Consider the following 24,592-nt stretch of genomic DNA (forward strand, 5'->3'; position numbering starts at 1 on the left):
AGTGTAAAAAGAGTGGCAGTGCTTGGTAGTCTGCGTTTTTCGTAGGGTCGTGCAAATGCAAAGCCTCGCGTACCCAGTGTTTCTCCAACAATCCGTTCCGAGGGCACGAGTGTTATTTTGGTCTGATCCGCACCGTCAGTGACTGTGGGAAGCCATTCTCTTGGTGTTTGCAACAGTAGTGAACCAATATCGCGACTTAGATGATGCAGCAGCCGTTCCACACAAAACCCGAGACAATTCACTAAGGATATCTTCTTGTCTGTAGCAGGTATACATGACTTCTATCTTCTAATCCCTGCATACGCCTCAGATCTCGCCTTTGTGGATCCTAACCAAGACCTTTAATCCTTGCACCTAGTAATTCGGAGAAAAGATGAATGGGGACAAATAGATTTTCCATTTCTCCACAGAGAGAGTGTACGGAAAGATAATCGAGGTATGTGCACGGCATGCAGCGCATCGCATAGGTGGCTACCTTGTCTCTGTAGTATACGCGGATACTCAAGGTCCTCCAGTGCCTCGATCGTGGCTGAGGATCCCCTCATTCTTCAGCAAGAGTTTACCAGAAAGTTTTGTTCACTTGCTGCGCTGGTAAACACAGCTGCTATATACGTGAGCACGACAAAACATCTTTCACGTGACCCCTGTAGCTTGTCGACGCCTCTTGCAGGTCATGCTTGCAGTCGCAACGAAATACAAGCTACTACGTGCGTCGTTATTCCCACTCCAGTTTCGCGTATATTTCGGAAAGCACTGTGTTCGCCCGCGTATGTGCCTGCAAATCGCTGTCTTGTGAAACGGCTGCAATAAACTATGTTGGAGATCTATGGAACCTCCACAAATCATCTCTTGCGTCAACGCGCTGCCAGAAGATGCTTGTTGTGTTACCTGCAAGCCGTAAACGAAAGAAGTAAACGTTTTGGTGGATTCGCGTGTCGTTTAGTGATCAAATCTCCCTCCCAGGGTACACAGTGTGAGTGTCAACTACACGACGAAAACGTTTCGATGATGCATGCAAGAACCCCGCAGGAAGCCGAGGGCTTTTTACATGCGTGCGGCGTTTACCTGCGCGTCCAGCGAAACGTAGTCACCATTCGCCCCTTCGGTTCAATCTGTTCAGACTCACCATTCGCGGAAATCGTTTTCGAGAGTAGACACGTCTCTACGAAAAGAACGCGCCATGGTTCTTTAGGGTACACACGGAGTTGTCTTACACGACCACGTCATCTGCATTTTCTAGGGTCGTCTTCATTGTAGAGAGTTGATATGTCGAGGAGACCAGGCTGAGGACGCCGGGGAGACCAGGTTGAGGATTCGCGTGTTTTAGTATCGGTGTCATGCTGGTTACTCTGTGTGTGCAACAGCACTGAAGGTGTGACACACGATGGAAGGAAGTCTGTCTCAAGTTGCAGCGGACTCCACTCTCCCCGATGAGGACGGGAACGTCATGTTTGTTTTAGACCAAACAAATCGAGTTCGCGCGTTGCCAGAAGACCACTTGGAAGATGCGCATTTTCTGAGTCGCGAAATGTCAAGCTTTGCAGCGAGTGAGCACTTGTTGCATATGACAGTTTTCTGTTGTGACCTGCTGATGCCATCCGGCGCTACGCAACGACTGCGATCTGTGGCGTTCCTTTCTTGCACTCTATCGGTACAACTCTCTGCATGAAACTTGCGAACAACATGTCTTTTGCGTTAAAATCTCTAACGACTGAAGCCGTACTCGCCGATAGTCCCACTTCCTACTACCTCACCGCTAGTCCAAGGCTGGAGAAATAGAGCAGAAACATACAGAGGTTCCTCGCTTCCACGAGTTCACCAAAGTGTCGCTTCCGCTGCACATCCCATATTCTAATTTAGTCCAAAACATCGACGACTCGGCACGAAAGCCACATTGGCAGAAACGGCCTGTGTTGTTCGGTCAAGGTTAAAAATGACTCTAGTGTAACCGCCTGGAAGATACCCGCACGCGACAGAAGCATCTATGTATTGCTTTATGGTTGTTCACAGACGCCCGGAACTTCGGAGAAACTGTCGATTCTTTCATTGGTGTTGTAACCGCAGAGGCAAAGAAGATCGAAGAAGAACAGTACAAGGTGCTTCTCATTTTGCACATCCATCATCAGGGGGTTCCCGGAGTGTTAGAGTTCCACTACGATATCCAGCCGAAGTGTACATTACTCATTCTTCTCGATGAGTGTCCGTCTTTGTATGATAATTGCAAGCATCATAATGCGTAGGGGATCTCTGTGTAGGCTCAGACAAACGTTATAGCACCCTGTTTCAGTGAATCTCCTGACCCGTTGTAACCCGGTTGTTTTTTTACGACCCTATATACTTTACAATCTAGCTATCTTGCTGCTCACTTTAGCCGCTGATCAAAAGTTCCTTTCTCGTTGAATTGCACATGAAACTTTCAGTAACTCCCCACCATTCAGTGCTGCATGTCGATCGACACGACCACTCAAGGCGGGTTGTCGAGAGGGCGGGCATAATATTGACATTTAACGCTCCTCTCGCCTTCAGTAACTATCCGCTATTACAGCTGTGACACGATTCACATGTCGAAGCTCTCCTCTCGAATATTTCGGTCACTGCAGCTGCTTGGTGTCACCGTCGCTCTCGAGGCTGAGAAGGGAATGAGGGCAGCACAGCTGAGACGGATAAGAGGAGAAGCGAGCGAACTTCAGGCCGAACTTGCCCGGTAAGAATTATCGATGGACACGACCGCGACGATAGGGTTGGAAGAAGCATCTACCCCATGGGAGTTTCTCTTTCGTTTGGTCGCCAACCAGTAGAAGAGCGTAAGACACTTCGACATAATGGGCATATATATCAGAAGTTCACTTTCTCCTCCACATGAGCACAAATGCAGCCGTAATGATACGTACACCAGAGTTGTAGCTTATCATTAATAAGGTTACTGTACTGTGAGTAGACTGTCGAGGATAGCTCCTACTTTTTCTGTCAGACACATCTGCAGCCTTTCCTCGATCGGGTATTATTTCCTGGCGTGCTTCATGGAGTTTACCTGGTACAGACTCAGACAGACAGCATACAATGCCTGCGTGTATTTGATTTGAGTAAAACGACTCTATTGCGTATCCCCCACACAGAGACGTCATGTAGTGGTAACGACTTTTGGTGTAATGGGGGCCCGGAGGCAACCTGTGACGCCAAGACAACAAAAGAAGAATGTGCGAATGGTTGCATGTTTGTTGTCATATCCAGACTAAGAGTTTACCGAAGGTCTCTGGAGAAAGTCGAAGCAGAACAACAGGCTATGTTTGAGCGCTTGACAAGTCCCGCGTAACCTCTCAAAAGCAAAGTGTCTGCTCTTCAAACGATTTCTGCTTTGTCCTCGAAAATTGAAGTAGCGACCGTTCGTTTCGATGGACGCCGCGACGACACTGAATGGCACTGACACCCTCCCTCCTGCATCTTTTCGGGTCACAGAAAACATGGCAAAGCTTCTTCAACCGGCAACTTGGGATGGATCTCTGCAGCTCATGACGTTTTACTTTCTTCACGGTTCCTCGGTTCGCTGAGAAGTGCGTTGTGCGTCTGCTGCGGAAAAACTAGCCGTTTCCTCCCCGTTTCTTAGCGTTGGACTTCTGTTGAGTTCGTTGAGTGTTGGCATTCCAGTGAAACATGTAGAAGGCTTGGTTTCGTCAGAGCGGCGCGGTCGAGTCTGAGTTCTCTGGCACCGTCGTTTCTTTGCGGAGGATCCTTTCCTTTCCGGAGATCTTGCTGTGCTGCAGAAGTTTGTCTATCGCGTGCTGTTGGCTGGGACGCCTAGTACCATTTTAGGTTCATGCGTGGTTTCCTACTCTCTTTCAATTATAGGATCGAGTCTCTCCAAAAATTCTTCGAACGCCACGCATCTACTGCACAAGCAGTGAGGGACACTCGATGCTTCGCCTTGAGGTTTTCTGTGTTCAGATAATCCTGAAGTGAAAAAAATAGGACCTACCATTCAGGGGCGACATGGACAGATTTTATGATGTTGAGGAGCACAAAGAAGCTACCACATCCTCCGGACAAATCCGGCGTGACAGCATAATGCTACATCCTTTGTCACTTCAAGCACTTAAATCTTAAAGGACAAAATCCCCATCTGTGCATTTCGTACATGATTTCACAAACGGGTTGAGATTCTGGTGACTCAGTTTTCTGCAACACAACCGGCAACTGCGTACCGCGATTTAGGCTGCGGCACAATTTCTCGTTCGGGCAACGTGGAATAACTTTTATTGAAAGAAGTTTCGTGGAAGAAAGAAGATGTGACCTTGCAGGAGTCATTTCAGGTTTTGTGTAAAACCATTTTCTGTCGATACCATCAGTTCTTCAGTGACACATGTGTGATGCAAAGGAGTGGGGGTGTTCCCTACATTAAAATATCTATGTAGTTCCACACTTTTGTTCTAGAAACATGCGTGTCCCCATTAACAGTAGTGCTAGCAATTCTTCACAAAAACCTATAGCTCAGGAGGGAGAGCACTTTTCTGCAAAGGAAAACCTACGGTTCAAGTCCGTAGGTTAAAATCGAACTTGAAGCCGTAGTGAACACGCGGAAACGCGGCAGCGATAGTAAAGCACGCCTAAAGGGAGCTGCGCAATGACAGAAGACTTCAAAGGAAAACGTCATCATTGTCAGAAAACCCTTCTCTGTAGTAGGGGAAAACTGTGTGTGTTAGGTCATGCGGAAATGAGTTGGGTTTCGAGTTTCGAGCGTTGTTTAACGCCAGCTCCAGAGTCCTCACATGGCCGTCTGTTTCAAAAGAACTCCGAAGGTACGAAAGTTATTTGCCAAAAGACACAGGAGTCACTTCCACTGTAGAGCATCGGGAAAGCACAGGAGTGGGTCATGTCGAGTTGTCGTCGACGAGACGACGCACTTCGCATTTGCCTCTTTTGACAGGTGGATTCGTCGTGATTCAGTCATAGCTACAACATAGTTTTACGAGTCTGCCTAGAGTGCACGCGCGTGTACGCCAATTAGCTGCCAAGATACATTGATCCACGACGTATTTGCCTGGGACCGAGAGTTCCGTTTCGCTCTTCCAGTCTGAAGAGCGCAGTTAGCGTCAGGCGGACACATAACGCGACACACACGCGACACAAGTCTCCTTTGCCCGTCGAAGATCCTTTTCCCGGCCCTTAGTCACTTTCCCATAGAAACGAAGAACTGTGGCTGCACACTTTGCGCCCGCAACCTTCCGTTTTTGCTCCAAACTTGAGTGGACTTTGGGATTTGCAAGCAGTCGCGAGCATGCACGCTGCTGTGCAATCCGCCATTGCTCCTTAAGACAGGACACTGTGTCGCCGTTTCCGACTTTCGTTTTGACTTTTGCGCCCTTTTCCGCATTTCTTTTCTGCAGACAACCCAGAAAGGCGCTGCTGCGGCGGCTGTGTCGCATCGCTAGATCCAGAGGCGCCGGTTGACACAGCTCGACCCAAAAACTTTCCGTTTTCGCCGCGTTCACCTTTTCTTCGCGTGTCTTTGCAGGCTCTTCACCGCGAGCGAAACTTTGTCCGTCCATGCGTTCCACACTCTGTGTGCCGTCACGCGACGTGTGGTTGATGAAAAACACCGAGAGGCGACCCCGCAAAGCCTCGCTTTCTGTTCCTTTTTCCAGTCCCGCTGGCTTTTCCCGGCTTTTTGCTCAAGACGCATCCAAAGCCGCGCATGTCGTGTTTTTGTGTCTGCATTTCGAGGAGCTTTCCACCCCAGTCTGTGCGTGTGTGCGACGAGACAAAGCAGTGAAACCACGTCATTCCTGTGGGCTTCGTATCTCTTGGTCTCCTGAACAGTCACAGGACTTGTGGCCGTTCCTTCCAACCGAGAGCCGGTCGTCAGAAGACGACTTCATTCAAGGACGAAAGTCGTTTAGCATCCGTCACTCACACACATGAGAGGCACTTGCACAGGGATGAAGGAGAGCTCACGGTACCGCTAAAGCAATCATAAAGAACTTGGTTGTCTGTATCTCGTAACTGGAGTCACATTCAGTATCGTAGGTACTAGAATGTCCCTGTTTACTCGATTTGAGTTATACAGTTCTGGGTCGCGGATAAGAAAGCCGTTCTGACTCCATACGGTTTGAGTCGCACACAGCGGGCCAAACAACGTTCCGTTCTCCAAAGGTGGAATCCCCTTCGCCTTTTTCCAGTTGGGAACTAGCTCTTTCGGACCCGCGTTTTCTCTCTGAAGGGAAACTGAGGAAAGGAGGGGTAAGAAAGAAACACAAGAGGGAAGAAACAATTCAACGAGGAGCTTTAGTCGCGGTATCGACTCCGCCGAACCATTCTGAGGCCTGTGCTTGCCTGTCTGTACAGCCGATTTTCCTGAGGAAAGAGGCGTATGCGCGCGCGTTTTGACCGACCCTTCCTCCAAGACAAGCACTGCGTTCTATCGAGAACGCAAAGGGGACCTTCCTCGGCTTTCAAAGCCTGACGCTTTTTGTCTTTCCGTTCTTCAGAGGTCCGACAGAGTCGCGCTTTTCCAAGCAGACCTTTCGTGGCATCATTGCTTGCGCTTGTGTTTGGGTTCTTCTCTGGAGGTCGACACGCCCCTCGTGCTGTGTCAGTGCCTTTCTCTGCCTCTCCGACCGCTCACGCTCACAAAAGTGAACGAAGGAGGTCGCTGTGCATCTCCGAACCTCCGTTCGGACGCCTCATTCGTGACTTTACTCAGAGTTCGCCGCGAAAACAGCGCCTCGTCGTTTGCCTCTGTCTCGTGAACTCGCCTGCTCTTCCTTTTTTGCCCTCGGAGAGCATGCGTCTGTTCTGCGTGGTGGTCCCCGTTTTTCCGGCACAAAGGCGCCTCTATGTGCGCCTCTGAGACCTGACCCAGAGACTGAGTTTGGGTGTATGCACCGAGTGTGTCGTCGCGCTTGTCTGCGCTCGTGACGCTGAACCAAGCGAAGCCTCTCCGTTCCACTCTTCTGCGAACGGACTGAGCGAAGGCAAGGCAGGGAACCGAGTTTCCCGTAGAGAGGACACAAAAGCGACACCGGAGGCATTTCAGTTCGTTCGTTCCTGTTGTCGAAAAGGGAGAGACCTTTCGGGTCGACCGTTGACTTTGTCGTTTGATCTCGTGTTCACCACGACAAACAAGGAGAGATGCGCCGTGTCTCCGCCGCCTTCTTGCCCGAGACGCTCAAGACAACCTGCTTTCTCCTACACTCGTCTCTCTGCTCGCGAGTGAAGGACGCTGCCGAAGCACGGACACTCCTCAGTTTGAGGAACATTTCTCAGTTTGAGGAACATTTCTCAGTTTGAGGAACATTTCTCAGTGAACCCGCGTTCGTCATTCAACTACAGCCAACACATCTTTTTTGTGCGTCTCTGCATGTTCAGCGACAGACAAACTCAGGAAGGACACACTACTGAATCGTTGACTCTCGACATCCCAGCGTCGACTTCAGACGCTTTTGAAGGCCCAAGAAGCTCTTGAAAGAACGCCTTTCCTTCTTCTTCTCCCCCTCTGTTCTTCTCTCTCTTCTCTCTTCTTCCTCGGAAGCCTCTCGCGCCGCCTCTGTTGGCCCGCCTTGGCCTGCGGTCTCTGTTGCGACGGCGGACGGCGACTTGTTTCCTTGCTCTGAAAATGCATCTGGCGGGAGACGTCGGCGTCCAGTTCGAGTGCGTCTGCTCTCAAACGCACCCTGGACAGACGCTGTGGGTCGTGGGGAGCGTCCCTGCTCTCGGCTCTTGGAGTCTGCATGCAGCCCTGCAGCTCGAGACCGGACCTGACACATTTCCCCGTTGGAAGTCGAGAGACGGCGTCCGCGTCCCCAGAAACCAAGATGTCGAATTCAAATTCGTCATTATGAGTCAAAACCGGGACTACGTCGTCTGGGAGCAAATCTGTAAGTGCTTCTCAAGCAACAACTCTCCAGAGATATCTACAAAGTGCACACACATATATGCATATATATATGTATATATGTATATCTATACGTGTTGAGATAAGCAACTCTATGTGCATATATATATATATATATATATATATATGTTATGATTATATATATATATATATATGTGATTATATATAATATATGCATGTATATATGCATACGTACAGGCACGTAGACACATGTAAACATCTGTATCCAGATACAGGTTGTCATGCTTTGCTATCCGAGCAAAGGCTTTGGAACAGAAAAACCTGGCCCGGGCAGAAGAAGGGGAAGAGGGTGTAACCAACACGATTCCGAATGCCCTGACATCCTCTCTGCTTTCTCGTTCATGCCTTTCCTCCCAAGCGAGTAAGGACCCCGTTTCTCTCACACTCTGCATCTCTGCTCAGAGTTGCCGCATGCAACGATATACTACCACCTGGAAAGTGGAAAACAGAGAGAAGACACTTATCGCTTGTTTTTTGCCTGCCTCTCTTCTCGAGGAGAGATCTTGGAACTCTGTAAAATGGCATGTGTGCCTCTCTAGTTACACATGCGCTAGTAAATTGTACAGCTCTGAGTAAATGCAAAGGCACACTGTGTAAGATCTTCTCGGAACCAGCTACAATCTTATATCTACATGTCGTCGAGGTAGTTGCCAGATGCATGCAACCTGCGCTCTGGGGTGCTCCGCACTGTAGACGGAGAAACGTGGAGAGAGGGGCGCACTGGTGATGGAGACGAAGAAAGCGAGCTTTGACATTAAACAGACGCAGCAGAGGGGATGGACATGTTCTGAAAAAAGAAAGACAGAGACACAGACAGGGAGAAAAAAGAGATGCTGGACGAGAAAAGAACCTCTCCCGGCTCTCGCAACGCGCTTTAGAGAACATCGTCTTCTTTGAACCATCTCCCCTGACTTTTCCCTTCGTCCACTAGCATGAAACATCTCACCACTCAAAAGAACGTGCCTTTACACAAACATATATATATATATATATACGTATGTATATGCATGTATATGGGTATTTGCATTTATTTACGCATGCATGCGCTTGTGAAGATGGACAAGCGACGGCGTTTGAACGATTTCTCTGGCTCGTTGCTAAACAGAAGAAAGAGAGAGCGAATGAGGTGCTGGGCACGCAGAGAAGAAGGTCTGCTGATTCATTCATTTTTCTTCTTTTTCCGGTGTTGGACAATGCCAGACAATCGCAAGATCTGCACAGATTCTCCCATCATCTACAAAAGCCGTTTCGGTGAGTTCCTGCTTTTACAGAGATGCGAACCGTTCGTTCTCCGCTTTCTTTCCTCTCTCGAGGTGGCGGTTGATCTCTCCTCTCCCTCTGTCCCCCTGCATTCTTCTCTCTCCTCTCTCGCGAGGCCATGTCTTACGCGCGGGCTTCTTCGTTTTTGCGCGATCCACGTCTTCCTTGTTTTCACTCTTTTTCCTTCTTCTTTTCCTTCCTTCGTTCTCCCTTTCTCTCTCTCCTCTCTCCTTCTGTTTTGTGTGTCTCCTGCCGTTCCTTCGTTCTTGACGGTGTTGTTTTCTTTCGCTGGCATCTCTGCGGGACCTGTCGAAGGGCGGTGCATGCGGCTGTCTCTCTCTCTTTGGCTGTCTGTACAGGCGAGTGGCAGAGCGAGACGACGCCTTGGGTGTAAGTACAGCGAGCTGAACTCGCGTGTTGGAAGAACCTCTCGGCTCTGGGGTCGCGGGACGCCGGGGGAACGAGCTCTGGTCAAGGAAAAAAGCCAGGGATGGGCAAAGCGTGGACAGACGAACGGGAACGCCTGAGATACGTTTTTCTAGCGACACAGAGATGAACGTAAACTCGACGCAGGAAGAGAAACGGAGCACTGCGCGACAGAGGAAAGGAGAAACAGGGGACACCAGAAAGAGCTGAAAGGGAGAAGAGCGAGACAGACGTGGAGGGACATGAAAGAGGGAAGAGGACGAATAGGCAGCCAGAAGAGGAGAGAGCGTAGTGAAGGGGCATCTGCACGGAAGTTTTTCGTGAAGAAGAACGAGAAAGAGAGGATTCTCAAGGGTGGGGCAAAACCGATACAGGAAGTGAGTTGGAGAGAACGACAGAGGAACAGAAACGTGACGGATTTTCCGGTTTTCGCAGACTTGCGTCAAAAGCCGGGACAGTCGGCCTGAAACTCTCCCCAGTAGCTGGAGACCAGCAACAACAGCCCACTTGGATGGTGAGCCTTGCGCCTGATCTGCGAAGTGTTGTTCTGTCTCGCCTTTTCCTCCAGTTCTCCCATTTCGGCACATGTGTGGTGGCCGGGGTCTCCATTTCCAGTTCTCTCGCTTTCATTCCAGCGTCGTTTTCAGCCTCAGGCGTCCCTCGCTGACGTCTCCGTGTCTAGACTTTCCACCTGTAGCGATCTGTTTCCTCTTGCTCTACGTTGTTTTCTCTGCTCCTTCAGCTTCTCTTCCTCCCCTTCTCTCTCTTCCGGCCTTCCTCTCTCTCTCCCGTCTCCGTCTCTCCGTGACATGCAATCGTCTTTTCCCTCTCTTTTTATGCTTTTTTCTCTGGCCGACCTTCTGTCGTTCGTGCTCTTCCGTTTTCTCTTCCCGCTCTCTCACTGTCTCCTCTTTTTTTGCTCTTTCTCTCGCTCCCTCTGTCCGGTCTGTGGCCGTTCCCCTCGTCTCGCCTTCTGCGTCTCGTGTCGCTCCACACGCGACTGTCTTCGTGCCTTCTTTCCTTTTTCAGGGGCGTTCGCCGGATACGGCAGCGTCGCCGGTGCTTCGTCTGTCCTCTCATTTGGATCTGCTGTCTTCCCCCAGCGTTTCTCCCTCCACTTCTTCTTTGGGAGGCATTTCTCCCTTTTCTGTCGGGAGAAGGGTGCCCGAAAACGCGGAGGGGGAGGCGCGCGAGAGAAGCGAGGAAGGTCCAGAAAGCGCGACTCTGCCTTCCTCGGCCCTCCAGCGCCTCGTCGAGGGAGAACAGACCGCAAGGAGCTGGCGAGAAAAACTCGAAGTCGTGAAGAACGTCCTCGCCGCCGCGCTGAAAGAGGGGAAATCCCGGTGCAACCCTCAGGAGACAGGTGGGGACCAGAGACACAAAGAACGAGAAGAAGAAGAAGAGACGGGGAACGGAGAGGCGAGAAGAAGGAGAGACGAGAGAGAAGAGGGGGAGCAGAAGAAAACACGAAGCGAGAGGGGAGCTCAGAAGACTGCGAAGAAAGATTGGAGGGGGATGACATGCAGCTGAGAGGATGGAGACAGAGAGAGGGAGGCGAGGAAGATCTGCGCGGTTCGAGAGAAGAAGGAAGTGAGTGCTGGTGCTCTGAGACGTAACAACGCGTGGAAGTGGAAGGAGGTAAATGCTGTTAAATTCCGTCAAAAGTCAGAGACCAAGGCAGACAGACGAGAGAAGCTGATGCCGACGGTCAGACACGCAAAATCCCGACACTCTGCTTGATCTGCGCCCTCTTCAGTGACCCTCATCGACTCGCTGGCCTACTGCAGCATCTACCTTCACTTCGTCTCTCAAGGCGACATCGTAAGTTGGTTTTTCTGCTTTCGCTTCCTCTGAGTCTTCTGCCGTTGCATCGTTGTAACTATCCTATTCGTCTTCCTCTGCGACGCACTCTGTCTTCTCCTGAATTTTCCCGATCCCAAATCTCGAGGAGGCTTGACTTTGTCCAACCGTAATTCCCCTCACTCCAAATGTTCTCTTGCCCTGAATCCGCTTGTGTTCCATAGTCTCTCGTCTCCTTCAAACTCTCTTTTTTTTCTCATGCGTTCTCAGTTTCCCTTTGTGTCTCTCACTGTCGAGTCCGTCTCCGAAATTCCTGTTCGTCAACTCGCTCTTGCAACCTCGCCTGTGTGTCCAGACACGGCGTGAGATTCAAGTTGTGTCTCTTATTATTTTCAAGAGAGTGCGTGCATTCCCCCGATGCGCTTTGCGTGTCGTTCTCGGCCGTTTCGCGGTGTCATCGTCGCCTGTTATTATTTCGCTCTCGTTTTAATGTCCCCCCCGACAGTCCTCTCTCTTGGCAGTTGTCGGAATCAACCTCTGCGGCGCTCAGTCTGTGTTTTTGTGCACATGAGCAAATATACATATCCATATGCATCCATGCGTATACATATATATATATATATATCTATCCATATATATATCCATACATATATATATATAATCATATATATATATATATATGGTTGAAAAACAAGATGGTAAGACAGTCGCTGTTGTACCATGTGAACTGTCCCTGCGGCATGTAGTTTTCGGAGAACAACTGAAGCTAGACTTTCTCTGTTTCCTGTTTTTGATAAGTGACGTCCCTAGATTCACGGAAACGCGTTTTTCTTGGATTTTCCTATCCAGGTTTGCACGGAGGACGGGAGACATTTTCGGCCGAATCACCATGCAAGTCTGTCACGAGAACTGTGCATTATTCTGGAACAAATCGTGCAGGAAATGTCTGGCAGAGACGACATCATGGTACGCGACCAAACTTTCTTCTTTCGCTTTTTCCCTTCCTCATTGTTCAAGAACCCGCAGTCGACAGAGACCTCTCCACTGCGTCCGCTTCTCGTCGTGTTCGCTCTTCTGCTTCCATCGCTGTTCTCTCTTCTTCTGCTTGTCTGCTTCTCTTTTGTTCCTCCTGGTCTGTTTTTATTCACCTTCGTCAGCTTTTCTGTCTCTTCTTCTTCTCTGTGCCTCCACTCTTCTCTCTCTCTTCCGTCTCCTTGCGACTTTCGCCTTCGCGCGAATCTTGTTCCGTCGGGTCTACCGTTCCTTTTTTTTCTGACCTTTTTAGTGTTTTCTCCCCTTTTCGCAGGCCGACGCCACTCGGATTCTTGCGCGTTCCATTGCTCCTTCTCTCCCGTCCTTCGGGGCACCGTTTACGGCCTCCCAACCGCTCACGCGAATTCGAGATATTGCACACCGAAACGACATCCCCTCCGACCTCAAAAATGTAGGCCCTTTCCTGCTTATTCACTTCCTCTTCCTTCTCTCGTTGTAAATTCTTTCTTTCCGCTTGCTCGATTCTTTCGTCCTCTTGTGTCGTTTGATTCTCTCTTTCATTTTCTCGTGCTTGTTTTTCTCTGTTGTCTCGCTCTGTCTGTCTGAGTCTGTTGTCTTTCCCCTTTCTCGTCGACTTCTGCGTTTGCTTGGTTTCCTGCTTTGACTTGCTGCTTCGCTTTCTCTTGCGCCTCCGTCTCTTCTTCACTGTCTTCCTCCGTCTCTTTCGCGCTTATCTTTTTCTTCCTCGTTTCCTTCGTCTTCCGCCCCCATTTTTTTCTTTGCCTGCAAGCGCGTCGACTGGGTCTCGGTTTCTCTGGAGACGCACTGTTGCCTCCACTGCCTCATCTTCTTCCGTGCAGTTTTCTCGCGCTCCTCTGTTTTTCTCGCTTTTTCATTTCAGGAAATCAAACACACGCTGCAGAACAAGCTGCACCGCTGCGCAGGACCGGAGGACTTGGTGACGGCCGAGAATCTCCTCCGTCGCTTCCATACCAATCCCAGTGCTTATCCTCACGCCTTTGTTGTCGAGTTCGAGCGATTCTACGATGTATGTGGAGGAAAACGACCGTCGCGAAGAACAGCGTCTGAAGGAAAAGGATTCCGCGGGGGATTCGGAAGTAGAGGAACGTGGACCAAAACCAAGACAAAATGCTGCAAAGAGAACACTCTCTTGTACAGTTTCCCTGGGAAAACGGGGAAAAACTTCCTTCCACGATGGCAGGAGAAAGCAAGCACACAAGCTCTTCAAAGCACGGAAATTCCACCAGGCTCTACTTTTCCAATAATTCTTAAAAATTCGTTCTTTAAAAACGGCTCTTGGACCCGAGTTCTTCGACTAAAAAGTCTTCCCGAAAAGAGGGAAACATGCGGAGTTTCTTCTCCCCCTTCTTTCAATCCCTGCTTGTCTCAACTGTCTTTCCTAGAGAACTAGAAAAATCTCAACAACCAAGGAAAGACAACGTAGACACACACAGGTCATCTGTGCCTATGCATCTCGTAACTTCTACAAAATGCTATGCGTATAAATATATATATGTATATATATATATATATACATATACATGTTAATGAATACGTGCGTGTATTTCTACAAATAAGCAAATGCATACATTGGTACGTATGTATAGGGATAATATATATATATATATATCTATATATATATATATATATTTGCGAATGCACAGACATGTGAATTGATAGAGAAACATATAGAATTTATGTTCGTCTGCGTACAAAGTGGTGGCGTTTGAGGTGTGAATGCGGTGGATTCGGAGATTGCAGGCTTTGCGTTCTTGAAAATGAACTTTTCTCAGGAACTGCGGCGTTTTTTCAATGCCACGGATTTGGAGACGCGCCTCGTAGATCTTCGTCAGCAGGAGAATCCGCGGGCTGTCGAACTTATAAAGTCCGTATGAAACTCTTGATTAGTGCGTTCCTTAGTGCCATTTCAGAGAGGAGTTCGTCGGTTGTGTCTGTGGAGGAGACGTGAGAGGCTCTTGCACGAATCCGTACCAAAAAGACAAGGAAATCTCTTTCTCTTGATGTGCACCTGTTTTGGATAGAATTCGTCAAGTCTGGGTGTGCCCATGTCGAGGAAGCCGCGTCCTTATTTGTCTCTCTTTCTGTCTATATGTGTGTGTGTGTTTCGGACGTGAAAATTCTTGAGTCTGCATGTCTTGCGTCTCGAAAAAACGAGGGTTCAAGATTGTCTCTGTCTGCAAGTTGCGCTCCGGCTCTCTCTTGGTGCACGTTCGTCTTGCTGCCTGTCTCCCTCTGGGTGTGATCTTCTTGTACATCGACTCCCAGGTGCAGACGCTGGAGTCTCTGCGTATACGCCGAAAGCGCGTTGCCTCTGAATGAACCGCAAGTGAAGGGCAGAGGGAGAGCCTGGAAGAGGAGACGATCCGCTGTCTTTGCTGGTTTTTCTTATGCGTTCAGTCGGTTTCTGGAGTCGAAATCTCGGAGCGATGACCCAAACGCGGGACTCACGAAACTCCTCGTTACTCTGTCGGTGTGCGCCGACTTACGCGCTGCCTTCACTTGCCAGTTGAGAGACAGCTGCGCAGTGACATTTCACCAAGACATCCACCAGGTTCAGGAAATGTGAGTCTTTCCCCCCAAATGCTTACTCTTTCGTCTCTTCGCATCGAAGGAGACTGAGGGAAGACGCCGCGAAACGGCGAGGAGGGGCCGTCTGCGAAAAGAGAAAAAGTCAGTTTTCTCTGTTTTCGGTGGGTCTTTCTTTCGCCACTCTGTTGTTTCGTTGCTTTGTCAGCTTTGCCTCCCGTCTTCCGCTTCAACGGACTCTCAGTTTCTCGATTTTCATGGACTTTAAAACATTTCTCTCGCAGGAGACTGGCAGAAATCTTGCTGGACGACGTTGCCTTCGTGCTTCTTAGTCGCAGCGAAGCGCTGTTTGAGCAAGAGCCGAACAGCAAATGGGCTGAAGCTCTCGAGGTGAGAAAAATGTTTTCTTTTTCATTCCTTTCCTCTAGAACACTCTTAACCTATCCGTAGGACGACACGCAAGCAGACACACACGTATATCTGTCGGCTGCTGCTGAAGTCTATCCATTTTTACATATCTATAAATATATATATAAATATATATATATATATATATATGTTTAGATATCTATATGTATGTTATAGTGATGCGCGTGTGTGGAGATCTATCGATAGACGTCTCGGCGTCTGTCCCTTAGACCTGTTTTTTTGTGTGGTTGCGCATGCTTCGACAAGTATGTGCGTCTGCGTAAGCGCCGTTTGTGTTTTCAGGCTCTTTCTCTGGGTGTCCAGAATGTCCGCATCAGTGGAATCAAGCGCGATGAGTGCCGAGCCTTGGCAAACGTGAGTGTCAGGGAGATCTTCCAGCTCAAGGGTGCTTGCCTCATCAGTAAAAACGGCTGCTCTCTTCACCGGGTGCCTGTACACTTCAAACACGACACTGCCTTCGTTCTCTCAGAACAAGTTCTGATCGAATAGAGCACCTCTCCTTCTTCTGGCGCAAACGGTCGCGACCTTTGAAGCGTCTGTTCGAATTGCGAACCGGAGGTGATGTCAGAAGTACACGGTGCAGTGGCACACCTAAGTCACTCGCCTTCGTTCGGTATTCTCGCTGAGCATTCAGATCCAAAGTCCCTGTTTCACTCACTCCGTCCACCAACCAGTTTCTTCCTCTCCATCGACAACCTGAGGCGCGACGAACATGTCGACGGAGTGTGGAGTATGCGTTTAAAGGTGAACTTCGGTACACGCGTCCCCAAATGGAAGCGCGTGCATATTCTCATGTGTATGTATATTCCTGTATATATGTGCGCGCATGCATACGGATATTCGCGTCTGTGTTCGTTTGTTGCGTGGTGTAGGAGTTTTCAGGTCTGGCGAGACAGGCGTTTCACTCCAGAGACGACTACTTGATTCTGAAAGCTTCGCTGGACCGATGCCGGCGTCTGTGCGAGGACTTCACAGACCTGCAAATCGCTCTCTTCGCCACCAGAGCTCTCGCTCTCGGGGCGCAACTCAAGCTGCCTGAGCACGCTGTGCGAGTGTTCTCAGAAGCGGTCGTTCGATCCAGCGTCGTCTTCCAGGTAAAGTAAAGAAACATCCGTGTGCGACAAAGCATCCACGGACATACACCTGTCCAAATAAACTGTGCAAACAGACCTGTGCACCTGTCTCGGTTAATACATCTACTTACTACATATTTCTATGTGTATACATATACATACACACACATATATATATATATATATATATATATATATTTATACGTATATGCACGTATGTTGATAGATGTATCGATACATGCTGCGGGTGCTTACATGTTCCTTTTCGCAAAGAGTTATCTCATTTGATACTTCAGTGTCGATTCCGAATGCACATGCTGATTTGTGTATACCACGGCCGTGTTTGTGTGGACTGAAGTGGGCGCACGCGCCTTGTGATTTTTATTGGTTTCTCTGCTCTCTCCGATTCTTTTCTCCCATGTTCTTTTCTCTTTTCTCCTCGCTCTTCTTTTCTCTCGCTCCCGTCTCGGCGCATCTGTTTTCTCTTCTTCGTTTTAGTCTCGTCACTCTTTTCTCCTCGGCTTTTCGCCTATTTTCTTCTCGGTCACCTCTGCCATCTCCGTCTTCAGGTTTGCTTCCCTCGTTTCTCTGCCCCTGCGTCTTCTCCTTTTTCTCTGTCTTGGTTTCCGAGCGAGGGTCCCGGATCGCTGGCGACCGGTCTCATCCAATTGTCTGTTCTGCCCTCAGATTTCCAAGCTCTGTCGCGCGCTGCTTCGCGGCATCCAAGTGCGTCTGAATCTGCAGCCGTACGACACTCTGGTCGCTGGCAAAGCTGTCGGTTCTCTCCTTTTTTTCGACACGCTGGAGGAAGCGGTTCTTCATTGTATCCGGCGAAGCCACTCCGCATCTTCTCTGCGCGCTTCTGGCCTCCCTCTGGGCGCCGCATGCAGCTCTCCCGAGTCTGAAAAGAATTCTCAACAGCTCGAGCCCAGCACGCCGAACGTGAAGTTCACACGCCTCGGAGAAGAGAAAAAAACCGTGACGGAAAAAGCGAAGGAAGTCTTTGCCGATTCCCCCCCAATCATTCTCGCTGCGAGATGCGCAAGTGGAGACGAAGAAATCGCAGGTCTCGACGGCCCTAACGCAAGAGTCGTCGCCATCGTCGTCGGCCACGATCTCCCTATCCTGAGTCATCTCGGTACACACTGTACACAACTCATTGCGTCTAGTTGTGTTTTTTAATAGGTATCTACCTATCTCACTTTTCTACAAATGGAGACGTACACATAAACATACGCGCGGGCGTCCACGTATCTGCCTGCATTCGTCTACTTGTGTCTAGGCATCTGCAGAGGGAGATAAGGTGCATACCTATACACAGATGAACTTCAATCAAAAATGACAAAAGTGCGACAGATAATGTAAAGGACACGAGAAGACTTGTGCACAGATATCCATGCAGAATAATATATATATATATATATATGTACAGGTAGTGATACAGAGAACATGAGGTGTGTGAATGCATGAGGATAGGAAAAGAGAGCGAACGCTACGTAAAACGATTCATCGTATATCGAAAGCGGTAGAAAGCGTGATACATCTCAATATGTAATGTGGACATGGATAGGGAGAGCATGTTATATCTATCTTTATATCTATATCTATCTGTCTATATATATATATATATATAGAGAGAGAGAGAGAACGGTGCGTGTATTATGTACAGAGTGGAAATGAATTCGAATGTCTGCGTATTGTCGTGTTTTCAGGCGTCCGAGCGCGTCAGAAAGGCGTCCCGTTTGTGGCTTGTCAAGACCCAGGGGCTTTTGAGGCTATCACAGCGTCGCAGGGTCAAATCGTTTCTCTTTCGGCAGATGCACAGTCTGTTTCTTTCCAGGTGCTGGAGGGAGGAACAGCGACAGAGGCTCTGCAGAGACAGCGTCAACAGGAAGAAACTTTGGACGAGAAAGGTACTTCAAACGAGGAAAATCCGCCGTAAGTCTGCAGAAAACTCCAGGCGGTACTCTACACGTCGCACGGAAAGGGGAGGCGAACACCCCCAGGACTGCGTACAGAATGAGGTAGAAGCGGTGAGGAGTTCAACGTCCTACGATGCCAATGTGCCTCCGCATCAATTATCTTCGAGGCGTCGTGTGTAGAGTCCATGCCTAACAGTCTCATCAACAGCGCCCCGGAAACTGCTACTCGCATTCGAGTGTGATCCGTACCATTGTACTGGGGGTAATTAGAAAAACTGTAAAGAGTCCTACTCTTCTTCACGTCGTGCATCAACGCAGTCCTTTTCTTCCGAGATACCTACAGAAACGTCGCTCTCCACTTTATCTCCCTACGAAACGTTTCAGGATGCTTTCGTCAGGAGAAATGCATGCCCGTGTTGAAAGCATACACATATACCTATATATATGTAGATATGTTTATATCAGTGTAGATTTATGTATTCATACAACGCCGTATCTGGAGAACATAAGGACGAACGACTGTTGGCACTGAGAGGGAAACGAAACTCAAGTAACAAAAGATGTTCATCGTCACTTTACCAGAGATCCAGATATGAACAGATATATATATATATATATATTTGCATGTAGAGCGATAGACCGACCGACAGACAGACACACATGTATACAGATACATGCATATATATATATATATATGGATATAGATGTAAATACAATGGTACTGGATACGTAGAGGAACTTTGGTAGACAAGTCCATATGTTACAGAGCCCTCAACTGAGAGCCGATGGCGCCTGAGGTGTATTCGTTCTCTGCGTTTTTCTTCAGCTTGCTCATTTCTTCACCGTCTCCGTCCTATCCATTTTCTTCTGCAATTTCTTCTTCTCTTCTCGCCTCTCCTTCTCCGCCCGCCACCCTCACTGCCAGGGAGATGACTCTCGAAACTTGTGGAGCAAAGGCAGCGACTTGCGCGCGTCTCCGGATATTAGCCGAGGAGGCCGAGTCAAAAAACGAAAACGGACGCGGCTGTCACGCTCCGATGAATGTTTTCGAAGCGGCAAAGTGAGAAATTTCTCCAAAATCCGTCTGCCCGTAAACAAATTAGAGAACAGAGGCACCTGTGCTCTGCCATTTCCACAGATATCTCTTCGTATCCATATATATATATATATATATATATGAGTATATGCATATCTGATGTGTCTGTCTATGTGCATCTATATTTATCTGTTATATCTATATATGAGTGTATCTCGGTGCGTGCTATGTGCGCCTGTCTGTGTATCTCTGCACATGGATATAGATGTTTAGGTGGACAGATGCGTAGATAGCTTCGGATAGATTGGCTGGCAAGTCGATTCCTTTGTGTTTCTTTGAGTCCATATGTCACCATCTGTTATGTATCGAAATATCAGTCTCTATATCTGTGTCTACCTCCTGTTCCTATGTGCCTACCTCTGTCTTTAGCTGTCTCTATTTAGATCTGTGTATGTAACTGATTGTATGCCTCGCTTTCGGTCGAACTCTCTCTATCCCTATGACTTTGTGTTTGTCTGTCCCAGTGCCACAGGCGATCTGGTGTGTCTATCTGTGTCTGTGTACGTCTGTTGGTCTGGAGTCACTCTGAAAGCCACGGTGAGCTCATTAACGAGTCTTTCCAGTCTGCTTACGCGTCTGCATTCACATTGGGATCTGCACGTACCAGTGGATGCATAAAGGTGTGGAAGGAAGGCTCTGGAAAGATACGTTGAACGCCTTCTCCCCACCCAGTTTTTGTCTTCTTTAGTGGCCGAAAAGAGGCTCGGTTTTGGCCGTCGGAGTCTGCTGTAGATCCGAGACTCTGGATTCGATCTGCTGCCGCCCCTCTCCGTCTTTCCAGAGAACGTAGAGGGCACTCTGGCTAAAACTGTTGTTCCCGACATTCCTTTTGGCGCCTTCTCGTTGCCTCCCCGTCTCGTCTGCTTCCGTTGACTCCCTGTGCATGCGCACATCTGCCTTTTTCGAATTGCACGGATTCGAGGGTTCCACTTTCAATGTTGGGTTGTCTCCCGCATGCGTCCCCTGCCTTCTCGCTGTTTTGAATTCCCCAGCTGTCTGGCCTTCCCCTACGGCACTGCCGAGTGGCTAATTCAGCAACAAGGAGAAAGAGAACTGTTTCAGAGTCTCATCGAGAAACTGGAGACCTCTGCTCCCGTGAGTTCGGTTCTAAAGACACTAGGAAACACTACTGACGTTCTTCATGATCTTTCTCGAGTTCCGAGAACATCCCCGAACTCGCTACGTCTTCTGGCCAGACAGGAAACAAGGCCGTGCGTGGCAAGTTGCTTCTCGCAGATACACGTTTTTCTGTGTTTCCTCTGTCTTGTGTGTGTTTCTATGTTTTCATGTGCTCGCGTTCTTCCTCGCTTCGCTGTAAGCGAGCCGTCGCTTCTTCCAGACGGCAACTAAGGAAGAAAGGGAACGCGCACGCGCGAGAGAGGGAGACAGACAGAGACCGCGTCCCAGCATGAGATATGGTCGCAGACCCGTATGCGTTTTCGCGCCAGGGTGGCATATTGAAACCGGATTCAGTAGACGCGCGTGTGAGGATTTATATATATATATATATATATAAATGTGGGGATGTATTTTTAGTGCCTGCATGCATATGTGTCTCTTTTTTCTCGGTAAGGACGTGCCTTGTTCAAGGGACGGAGACGTTTAGAGAGAGGGAAGAATGCGTTCTGTTTCGCTTTCCAGGGCTCAGAGTTGGACGAGGCAGTTGCGAAACTCCAAGATTTGATCATGCATTTGAATCTTCCTGAGGAAATCGTTTTGCCCGTCGTCCATCTCTTTGGCACACGCTCTCGCCTTGTGGTTCGCTCTTCTGCCAACGTCGAAGATTTGAAAGGTAAATCTTTCTGTTTCTCGTTCTTGTCCTTCTCTTTCTTGTTCTTTTTTTTCTTTTTCTCTTTCTTTTGCTGTCCGTTTTTTTGTTCTGTCTTTTCTTGTGTACCTTCCTTCCGCTGTCTTCTCTCCTCTGTCTCCTCGCCAACTGCAGCTTTCGTGCTGTTCTTTCTCGGTTCTCCCCCGCTTTTGCTTGTCTCGTGTTTCCCCCCGTGCCTGCTTTCCTGACGTCGTTCTCTTTCGCCTTCGTGTGTTCCGGCTGCGTTGCGGCTTCTTGTGGCGTCCCGCATGCTGTATCCCTCTGCCGTTTGCGTTAGTTCCGTGTCTTTCTTGTTTTTCTCTGTCCTCTTCCCTGCTTTTTTCAGGCATGTCGGCGGCGGGGCTGTACGAATCGGTCGCGAACGTGTCTGTGATGGACGCGGTCGCGTTCCGGTCTGCTGTCGTTACAGTCTGGGCGTCGCTCTACTCTCGCAGGGCAGTTCTGGCGAGACGCGCTGCCGGTGTGCCTCAGGTCAGGTTTTCAGTCTCACGAGGACTGTATCACTCAACTCTGCGCCCCACAGGGGAAAGACGTCCAGACCCAGCGTCGTGTCTCCACTCTGATGCAGAAAAGTCGAGCGAAAGCGGCCCCTGTCCTCGTCTCTCCATGAGGTCATACGCCAGAGTCTCGTGCCTGAATCTTCTTTTGGGCTGGCCTTCCGTTCGTCTCTTTAGGTGCCTGCTTGGTGTGCTTGTCGGCTCTCTCAACTCTTCTTCTGCAAGACTCCTCAGAGCTGGAAACTGAAAGTGACGATTTCACCTGTGTGTTCTGTCCTTTGTACTTTTTCTCTTCCGTCCCTGCAGTATTCACTTATCTTTTCCATGGAATCCCGCTTCGTACACCACAACTCTGTCTGCATGCGTTCACCTGGAGACACACTGGAGAGTTCACATGCATATATATATATATATATAGGTACATTTACCTATGCAGCATATAAATACATGCATATATATATATATATATATATATATATGTATTTATGTAAGAGAATGCGTTGTCGGCAGAAAGAAGTGGATTTTTGTTGAGTGAGATGTTCCATTTGTGTGTTTTCAGCACCAAGCCTGCATGGCTGTTTTGATTCAAGAGTTGGTCAGTCCAGAACTAAGTTTCATTCTTCACACGGTCAACCCTCTCGAAAAAGATAAACATCGCCTCTACGCAGAAATCTGTCCGGGCTTGGGAGAGACTCTCGCGAGCGCGGGCACCCGCGGGTCGCCCTACCGCATGCTTGTGAACAAAGCGACAGGTAAAGAACGAAGGCCTTGCGATAGTGGACAAACAAGAGGGAAAATGCAGCATAAAGTGAATCGGAAAAATCGGTTTTCAAGACCTCGAGAAGCTCAACGGCTCTCGTGAATGCCAATATGAAGAATCATATGCACTCTTCGCTGTCTGAGGGTGCTTGCGTTGTTCCAAACTTCCTCTTCAAGCACATGTAGACACATATAAATGTATAGGTGTACGTGTATCCATGAAATAGTCAAGTGTGTGCGTGTGAGTTTCGTAGGTCAGAGATAACGAATTTGTACACATATGGACTATGCGAATACACAGATACATCAGTGTAGAGATATGTGAGTATATATATATATATATATATATGTATATTCGTATGTATATATATGTCGGTATATGTGCATGTATATATAAATATATATGAGGATATGAATATGTAGGTGCATATGTTTGTCGCTGAAATGGGAGTACGTGTCTCTGGTCACATGGACCTTTATTGCTGGGGTGTCGATATATATCCTTTTTCATCAGGCGAAATGACGATGTTGTCCTTCTGTAACTACAGCACCTCCCTGGTGCCCGCGATGCCCAAGAATCGAAGTTTCATCGCGCGTAAGTGTCGTCAGAGTTTTTGTTACAAATATTCAAACACTCCGCAGTGGCAATGATATGAAATACCTAGGTTCCGGAGGGCCAGCTAGCCCCAGCTAGCTCGACGAGCGTTCAACTGTATTTTGTTCTGGTGGAGTGCCTTCCGTTCGTCTTGGACTCGACAGCGCGTGTGTCGCATTTGTTGGGGGGAACTCGATTCCTGTTACACAGTCTTCGCGTCACGATCGATTCGTTATGGTTTTCGTAGTTTCACGAGCTGTACATGAGTGCGATCGACTTTGTTGAGCGGACCGCGTCTTCACCTCAGTTTGCATCATCCTGAAAGTGGTCCTATCGGGTTTCTATGTTTTGGAGGTGGAGGTACACGGTAGACCTCGCCTACATCTTTAGATTCTGATACTTTGCCGGTGTTTCGGTTGCCTGCGTGTTGTTTCAGTGCGCGAAGGAAAAACCACGCAACAGGCGACTCCTCAACTCACGCCCTCGAGCCTCGTCAAGTCGCGAGTGATGGATTACACCATCGAGCCGATGACTCACGACTTGGGGTACAGAGTCCATATTGCTCACAGACTCGCAGGCGTCGCTGTAGCCCTTGAGGCCGAGTTGGAGGGTCCGCAGGTACACAAAGAAAACACTCCATTTCGGCTTGTAACCGTGTAAAAGAGTATATATAGATGTACAGAGAGAGATCCAAACATGTGCATGCACGTAGGTCTCTCGATAGATTCGTATTTCTTACGAGGAGTTGTTGTTTTGCACAGACAGGCGCGCATTTCTCTCCGGAACCACGATAGGCCAGCTCACCAGTTTGCGAGGCGCACTGGCGAGAATGATTTCTTTGCAGTGGTTTTCTTTGCTCGAAAGTGTGGGGTGTGTATCCAGCTTCAACGGATTCTCGAGACAACCTTACCTTTGTGTTTTCAATCGCTTGCAGGACGTGGAAGGCGTGATTTCCGGAGACGCGGTCTGGGTAGTGCAGTCTCGGCCGCAGCCTGTTTCCGACTGAAGGGCGAATCGCATGCAGTGGGGTGAAAGGAGGGCACGAGTCACGAACTGTCAAGAGGAAGTTTGTTAATCAATGCCAGTCCGGATCTACGGCAAAGCAGAGTGGACCTACGCATTTCGAAACGCAGTCTTTTGCGTGTCCATCTGTATCTCTCGCATTTCAGGATATCCCCAACAGAACCAGCGTGTTTCTGCGCATAGGCACGTAAATTTACACATGCATATGTATATATGCGAGTACACTTATCAACATCGATATATATATATATATATATATATGTTTACACGAGTCGAAGGGTTTGGGTCGTGGTGGATGGGCCGTCGCGCGAATGAAAGACGCTTTTTTCCGGTGTCGGAGTTGAAGGGAAGACACTTTTTATTTCGTCGCTTCCTTGTGTGGCGATTTTGGTAACCGAAGAATCTTGGACCGTC

At 48.8% G+C, this 24,592-nt stretch overlaps 1 protein-coding gene across 1 annotated transcript; it reads left to right on the forward strand.

Annotated features, from left to right (window-relative positions):
• The first annotated feature begins 5,387 nt into the window (after positions 1 to 5,387).
• TGME49_290960 (pyruvate phosphate dikinase, pep/pyruvate binding domain-containing protein) lies at positions 5,388 to 24,592 on the forward strand. The gene is made up of 24 exons (XM_018782129.1): positions 5,388 to 7,871; positions 9,110 to 9,160; positions 9,529 to 9,559; positions 10,031 to 10,109; positions 10,625 to 10,958; positions 11,352 to 11,416; positions 12,245 to 12,361; positions 12,702 to 12,839; positions 13,290 to 13,436; positions 14,203 to 14,294; positions 14,828 to 14,992; positions 15,241 to 15,346; positions 15,668 to 15,739; positions 16,258 to 16,479; positions 17,146 to 17,596; positions 18,171 to 18,396; positions 19,207 to 19,440; positions 20,469 to 20,571; positions 21,118 to 21,268; positions 21,630 to 21,775; positions 22,361 to 22,553; positions 23,075 to 23,155; positions 23,592 to 23,773; positions 24,090 to 24,592. Exons 1-24 carry the CDS (start codon positions 7,610 to 7,612, stop codon positions 24,159 to 24,161), a joined length of 3,720 nt encoding a protein of 1,239 aa, XP_018636453.1. The 5' UTR covers positions 5,388 to 7,609; the 3' UTR covers positions 24,162 to 24,592.

Source organism: Toxoplasma gondii, chromosome IX (genome assembly GCF_000006565.2).
Source record: "Toxoplasma gondii ME49 chromosome IX, whole genome shotgun sequence".
Lineage (NCBI taxonomy): Eukaryota > Apicomplexa > Conoidasida > Eucoccidiorida > Sarcocystidae > Toxoplasma > Toxoplasma gondii.